Source organism: Petaurus breviceps, unplaced genomic scaffold (genome assembly GCF_028583685.1).
Source record: "Petaurus breviceps papuanus isolate PSGF00001 unplaced genomic scaffold, PetGlider_PUasm1.0 89917, whole genome shotgun sequence".
NCBI lineage: Eukaryota > Metazoa > Chordata > Mammalia > Diprotodontia > Petauridae > Petaurus > Petaurus breviceps.
In genome coordinates, this window is record NW_027187142.1 from 63,655 (window position 1) to 71,502 (window position 7,848).

The window sequence follows — 7,848 nt, forward strand, 5'->3', positions numbered from 1 at the left end:
CCCTGCAACAACAGCACTGTCCTTCACCAGTGGACAGTATTCACTCTCTGTCTGCAGGACAGTCTCAGGGCTTCTTAACCAAAAGCCAGGTTCCAGGACTTCTTCAATAGGACTGTCTTTCACCAGTGGACAAATCTGGCAAAACAACATCAAAACAGATAGACAAAGTACCAGCAAAACAGCCATGTCTCCTCAGTCCTTGGCAGCTCAGGGGGCAGGTCTCAAAAGTCCAGGGCGATTCAAAGTGGCACTCAGCAATCCTTCTCAGTCTCTCTCCCTGCCTCCTCGAGGTGCTGCTTCCAAAAAGTTCTTCTGCCTCTCTCTTGTCTCTCCAAATCTACGTCACCAGCTTCTCCCAGTTCAGGACTTTCTTTTCACATCAACAAGTCCATCCCACAGGTGGGATTAACAAGCTCTGGGTTTTAACACAATCAATTTGAAAAACTAAGCCAATACAGGGGAATCTTTAAATGACATTGCTATCACAGCCTCCCCTCTTCTGCGCATCCTTCCACTCAAACTCAAGGTCTAGGTCCAAGGAAAGGGGTCCAGGGAAGGGTAACACCAGGCAAAATGTGAGCATCTCATTTCTTTAACACAGATTTTGGTTTTCCTTGTTTTAATTAAGGTTTCAACTTTATTTTAAAGAGTTCATCTTTGATAACAAATGATTTCCTTTAGAGAATCCATTTCTTTCAATTAACTTTTAAATCTGTTAATGTGGTTTTTATATAACCCTTCCCCCAAATGAAGATTTAAAATGAGACTTCCTTCCGAGGTATTATTTTGGATCTTTTAACCCTGTACCTCCTTTACTGACGTAATTTAACTGAGAAGATTACATATCAAATCCTAAATGTGAGATTGTGGAACTTTCATAGACACTCAAAATCACATATATCACTTACATATAGACACATATATTGCATACATACATATCTATACTTATTGATTAATGTGCAGACACATTTGGTCATTCCCCCCCCCCCAATTTTGAGAAACATTAAGTTGAGTAATGGAGATCACCTTGTTTTCAGGCAGCCAGAGTGGCACAGTAGATCAGGAAGGCCTGAGTTTGAATCTGACTTCAGACACCAGCTGTTTTACCATGGGCAAGTCCCCTAACTTATGCCTACCTCAGTTTCCTCATCTGCAAAATGGGGATATAATAGCACCTACTTCCCAGGGCTGTTGTGAGGATCAAGTGAGACGACAGTTGTAAAGCACTTGGCAGGATGCATGCAGCATAGCAGGTGCTATGTAAATGTTAGTTGTTGTTACTAGTACTTTGCCTTTTGTTGGATCCCTTAGCATCCCATTTTATCCCTTTGTATCATTTAACACAGTGTCTGACACACAGTAGGCGCCATATAAATGCTTATTCCCTCCCCCCCACTTTTTTTTTGCTCTTGGCAGCTGAAATAGTTGCGGTGGAAACAATATCTGATGAGAATCTTAAATGAGGCCATTGCTGATTAAAGAGTGTTTTCAACTTTTATACTGATGTTTCTGGAAAATGAAAAGATCAGATTGAAGCTGCTAAAATGTGGAGGAGTTATTAGAATGTCTGTCTGTCTGTAGAGAGGCTTCTGTGAACTCCTTTGAAGTCATTAGTGATTCACACTAGACTGTGTTAAGACCAACAGACTTTCAGGATTTTACAGCCTGTGTCTTGCTCTGAGGGAGGAAGGAGAATTTTTAAAGCATCAGCAAGACAGGAAGTGCATTAGATTCTTTGATTTTCAGTATGCTTAGCCCTGGAGGAGTTCTAGCCTCTTTAGTCGTCGTTCCTTCAAAGGCCAGTCGTTATTTGACTGTGGTCGTTGGGACATAGCGACTTTCCCGTACATGTGTACGCAGTGAAAGCGCGCTGCGTCCAAAAGGTAAAGAAGGTGAAGGTGGCTCTCTTCTGCAGAAGAGTGTCTCGGTATTAGCCAGAAGCGGTTTCCTTGTTTTCCTGATTTGTGCTGTCTCTTGAAATTTTTGTACCTGAGTCTAACTTTGCATTTGTAATGCCTAGGTATGAAAGATCTTTATGAGACTAGTTTTACTGCTATTGAATGATGGATTTGGTATTGTAGATTTTCCCATAATCATTCCCTCAAGTCATTCATTTCCATGATGGAAGAGAAAATTTCAGATGGAAAACTATCAATGCCCTAAATTTACCCCATTTATTTCTTTCAAGTTACTTGATATGCTTTATGAAGAAATGACATAGATAAAAAAATAAGTTCCAGTAGCATGTAAGGAATAAAACAGTCACATGTTTTCTTCTAAAACATTTTTTAAAACTGAAGCATTCTTGATGCTAGGGCCAGATATCTCAATCTGGAATTCATCTGTACACGGGTTTGCCTTGGCAAGGGGAAGGGCCACCTCTTCATCATAGACTGGAGCAAAGGAGAAGGTTGTGGGACAGGATGTGTCTGAGTGAGGTGAGATCAGGACAATGGGCCCAGGAACTCCAGACAATTTGTTTCTGTCAAATATGAGGCTAGGTCCTAAGGTGAGAGGGCAGAGGGAAAGGCTGCTTCAGAGGAGAAGACAAGGTCTGGAAGGGCCATTTCAGTGAGTATGCTAGAGACTCACTTAAAGAGCAGTAGAATGGTCACCTTGCTGTGGTACAGTAAGGGTTAGGCAATATGTAAGTAAGGGTGTAGGTGGCAGATGGTGGGAGCGATCCAAGATTGGAAGGGTATGATTGGTGATGGGATGAATGGACAAGGACTTGAGAAGAGAGAACAGTTTAACTGTTAAACTGATTGGCCAAGGAGTTGGATGGGGAAGGAAGGAGATTTTAGGCAGTGCAGGAGTGCTGGCCTGGGGGAGGTCACAGTGAGAATTCTGGAGCTCAGAGCTTTCCAAGGTTCCAAGGTCGGGGGGGGGGATAGAAGGGAGGGGTTCCAAAGTGCAATCCCCATACAGGTTGCCCTGAAATCTGACTTGCACCCCTAGCATGGGGCCAACTCCCCCAAACAAAACACGCACCCCCAATTTCCAACACGGCCCCTTCTCCATCATGCCTAACCTCAACTGTGAAGGCATTCCCTTTTATTGGGATCAGAAAACTAGGGATAGGTTGGACCTGACAGTTTTTGAAGTTCCTCCCCACTCCGAGCTTCTGGGAATCTATGAATGATGCTTCTAGGTTGGTCCTTAGAGACTAGATATTGAGATCATGAGCTCAGCGACCCTCTCTGGTTTATGTCTTTTGGGGAAAGAAATGGGATTTATGGTGAAGGTTGTGTGGGGCAGCTAGAAGACCCAGCAACAGAGACTGAACCTGGAGTCAGGAAGATCTGAGTTTCAATCCCTCCTCAAACCCTTACTGACTGTGTGACCCTGGGCAAGTCACACAACCTGTCTGCATCAGTTTCTTCATTTCTAAAGTAAGGCTAATAATGGCTCCTCCCTCCCAAGGTTGTTGGCAAAGATCAAATGAAATCATATTTGTAAAGCACTTGGTACAGTTCCTGTCATAGCAAATGCTATATAAAAGTCAACTAACGCTGTGGTGGTTGTTAGTTTCTGGACATGGAGCTAGCTTGGCATCTAGTCCATTTCGGCAGGAGCATTTCCTCTGCCCATCCCCATCTCCACTTGAGCCTTTGTGTCCTCAGACCTGCAAAAACCATCCACCCAAGAGCCTTGTGACACAGGTGCAGGTCATGAGGTCCTGACCTTCCAGGCAAGGAGATGCTGGAAGCTGCCCCACTTGGAAAGCTGGGGGGGGTGATCTAAGCTGGGGGAAGGGTGTAAGCTGGGGGGGGGTCTTAAACGGGAGGGGTCTAAGCCGGGGGAGGAGTCTTCTCCTTGCTGGCCCCCCAGGAGTCCTGAGGAATGAGGTAGGCAGGGCTCAAGAGGGCCTTTCCCTCTGTGCTCCTTGACTGCTGCCTATTAAGGGACAGCTCTACCTCATTCCTGACCCCAAGGGACCTGGCTGAGCTAGCTAATGGCCTTCTTCACCCATGACGGCACAAGGCAACTCAGGCTAATTGCCCAGATTAGGAGATGTATCAGAGCTCTGATAGACCCAAAGTTCTGCCCAAATCATGAAAGGATGAGCAGGAGAAAGATCTCTGGGACTGGGCCAGGTGGTGCAACTGCCTGATTACTCCCGGTCTTGCCACTAACTCTGCTGTGCGACTTTGGACAAACTCCCTTCCGTGCCTCCATTTCCTAATTTGAAAAATGGAGTGGTTGGACTGGGTGCTCCCTGAGGAATGTAAAGTGACCTTAGCCAGACCCAGGCTTATTGAGGATAGAATTGTGGACTCTACCTCCAGCCTGGCCCTGACTGGTGGTCCTAGCCTCACCCTCCTAACAAGGGGCCACTGGGTTTTTGTTTCAGGGCCTCAGGCCAGGGAGGGCCAGGTCGCCGAATCCCACTTTGGTACGGCTTTCATCATGAGGGAGTTCTTCCTGACAGCAAGACTAAATCTGCTTTTGTATTTTTTCCTTCTTTGTTGCTTCGGTTTGTATCCTTTGGGACCAGACAGAATGAACCCAATTCCTCCTCCCCACGACAATGCTTTCCTTCCAGCAATCCTCCTCCCTTGGCACGAACTTGAGAGGCCTTTGGTCCTCCCAGGAGTATGCTGTCTGTCCTCTGCCCTACTCTTCCTTGGGGCGTGGACCTCTCACTGAAGCCTTACTCCCCTCTGTTCACCTCAGGCTGCTATCCAGACTGCCCAGCCGGGAAACCTTTCTTTAGTGAAAGCCAGATGAAGTGTGTTGAACAATGTGGCTGTTATGATGAGGACGGGAACTATTATGAAGTGGGAGAAAAAGTCGCGAGCCAGGCCAACTGCCAGAGCTGGTATGTCAGAACAGCGGTCCTGCCCTGGGCTTGAGCATCAGGAGAGCTCTGGGCAATGCCTGGCTCCCACTTTCCAGAAAGGCGCAGTGGAGGAATTCTTTCCGTTCAGTTTAACATACATTTATTAGCAACTTACTGGATACAAAGTAACGTCACTAACAGAAAAGGTCTCATGTAAAAGGCAGCACTGAGCTGTGTAGACAGAAGCCAGCTGAAGCTTCTGAGATCCGAAGGGGAAGAGAGAAGGCGTTCCAGGTGGGGGTGGCAGCCTGGGATTTGGAGTAGCCTGTTGTCCTTGTGGGCGCATTTCCCATGCCTTACATTCTTTCCCCTCTTCTTTTCACTTTTAGTAACTGTACCACAAGAGGCATACAGTGCACCCCAGACCAAAATGGTAAGTAAGCAGCCTGATGCCTGGGAACAGGAATTCCCAGCTCCTGGGACAGTCATCACATGATGTCATTGGGTCTCCTGGCTTTTTAGAGTGCACTTGCTCGTATGAGGGCCACACATACCATGTCCACGAGGTGATCTACAACACCACGGATGGACTAGGAGCCTGCCTCATCGCCATCTGTGGAGACAATGGGGAGATAAAGCGCATGTCCAAAGACTGCCCTGTGACACCCTCTACCACTGCACCCTTTACCTTCACGACTATCAGGACGCCAGAATCCACAGCAGGTAACCTCAGGGGCGGGGGGAAATGAAGCATTTGGCTGAAAGGAGCTCTGAAGCTCCTCCCAGGCCAACCACCTGGTGGTCACTCGTGACAGTGATAATTAAAAATAAATATTAACAATAAAACAATGGATCCTGGCCCACTTAAGAGCCCCAAAGCTGAGACGGCTACCAAGTAGATCCACAACATGCCCATTTATCTAGCCAAGGGTCCAGAAACGCCCAGAGCAAGGAATAAATTTTCCCTTTCTAACTTGGATCTTTAGAATCCCAGAACTGGAAAGCTGGGAGGGCCCCTGATGGTTGGCTGGACCAGCAATCCAGTCTTACAGAGAAAAGGAAAGCCTTACTTTGCATTCCCTGGCTAGAGACGAGCAGAGGCAGGACCAGGTGCCAGGTCTCTAGCTGCCAGCCTGGGTCTCTGACCACCATGAGGCCTCATTGCATATATCCTGGACCCTTTGGGTCCTGCTGGCTGCTGGCAGCCTCCCAGGAGCTTCAGCACTCTCAGAACCACTGGTTAGGATCTCCATTGTTCCTTCACTGCTTTGTGTGCACATCACTCCTCTAGATGAAGCTGGGGGTGGCCACTGAGCCTGATGTTTCTTGGCCTGTGAGGAGCCAAACCCTCTGAGGTCCCATTGCCAGACAAGTTCCTAGAGTCCTCCAGCTAGCGGTCTCTGGCACTGCCAGGGAAGGCAGTGGTCAGCTCCCTGGGGGAAGTTCTATTGTGCCAGAAGGAAAGCAGTCACAGGTGGCTGAGATGTGATCTCTCTGAGAAGCCACATGGAGGATATGGGGCTGAAAGGTCTGTATTCACATCTCAAACCCGACATTTCCTGGCACTCTGACTGCAGGGCCATAACAACGGCAGTGAGCATTTCCATAACCACCCACAGACACAATCTCACATGATTTTCACAAAAACCCATGATGTGGGATACATCATGTGGACTCAGACAGGTTGAGGTGACAAGCCCCCAGCCACATGGGAAGCAATGCCTGAAGTGGGATTCAAACCCAGGGCTCCCTGTCACCAAGTCCAGAGTTCTCTCCATTATGGCCCGTGCCCTCTCCTCTGTCTGATTTTCTCAGGGTACCAATGGGAGGAAAGTCCTTGGTGTTATGGAAATGAGCACTGTGTGGGCATCAATCCCAGGGGCTACCACCCCCAAGAAACCAGGTTACACAAGACATTTCTCTTTCTTGCTCCCTCTGCAGGGCCTGCCACCACAGTCACAGCCGCTTCCACAGTGTGTGTGCAAGAAGTTTGTGTGTGGTCCGACTGGTATGATAGCAGCACGCCTGACACAGGACTTGATGGTGGAGACTTTGACACATTTGAAAACCTCCGGCTAAGTGGATACGAAATCTGCATCATGGTCCGTGATGTGGAGTGCAGGGCCCGGGCATTTCCTGGCATCCCCCTCATAGCAGTGGGACAGAAGGTGGAGTGCAGCCTATCCCGTGGACTGCTGTGTTATAATGCAGAGCAGGACCCACCCTTGTGTCATGACTATGAGATCCGAGTGTTGTGCTGCAGTTTTATGCCTTGTGGCGGGTCCACATCCCTGAGGACCAGTCCACCTGTCACAAGATCCACAAAAAAGACTATAGCTTCCACAGTGACGCCCAAAACACTATCAGCCTTCACCTCAGAATCATGGTCCACCTCTATCAGACCCAGAACTCCCAATGTATCCTGTCAGCCTCGATGCCAGTGGACAGACTGGTTTGATACAGATTACCCCAAGTCAGAAAAACATGGTGGAGACATTGAGACATATGACAACATCAGGAAGGCAGGAAAGGAGTTTTGCCAGGAACCGCAGGACATCGAGTGCCAGGCAGAAAATTACCCTAATATGACTGTGGAGGAGGTAGGACAGGTGGTGCACTGGGATGTTCGCTTTGGATTTATCTGCAGAAACGAGGAACAACACGGATTGTTCAAAATGTGTGTTAACTACAAGATCAGGGTCCTGTGTTGTGAGGAGAGCCACTGCCATGGAAGGAGCACAGCGATGCCTCCAAGACCAACGACGTCATTAACCACCAGCCTGGGGACAGGCTCCACAGCAGAGAAATCCCGCAGGACCAAAAGCTTGGGGACAGGTAGCCCGGCCACCACTGCAACCCCAGAGGCCACCACCGTCACTCTCCTCTCCACACATTCATCTCTGAGCTCAAGTCCAATAGGGACCACTGCAACATCCTCTTCAGCTCTCACACAAACGACCACTGCTATCACTGGCACACCAAGCCCCTCAGCAGTGCCCACTTCAACACCCTTGTCTACAATGACCAAGACCGTGGAGGTGCCAACAGCCTCTCCTCCCAGCCCA

General features: G+C 48.3%; 1 protein-coding gene across 1 annotated transcript in view; it reads left to right on the forward strand.

The window, feature by feature from the left end:
* The window catches only part of MUC5B (mucin 5B, oligomeric mucus/gel-forming), a 31,591-nt gene that overhangs the window by 20,156 nt on the left and 3,587 nt on the right, over positions 1-7,848 (forward strand). Inside the window, exons 21-24 of the mRNA XM_069107335.1 lie at positions 4,678-4,822; positions 5,173-5,216; positions 5,306-5,506; positions 6,725-7,848. The exon at positions 6,725-7,848 is cut by the window's right edge and continues 1,642 nt beyond it. Of these exons, the coding sequence (XP_068963436.1) occupies positions 4,678-4,822; positions 5,173-5,216; positions 5,306-5,506; positions 6,725-7,848 (1,514 nt within the window). The remainder of the gene's footprint in view (positions 1-4,677; positions 4,823-5,172; positions 5,217-5,305; positions 5,507-6,724) is intronic.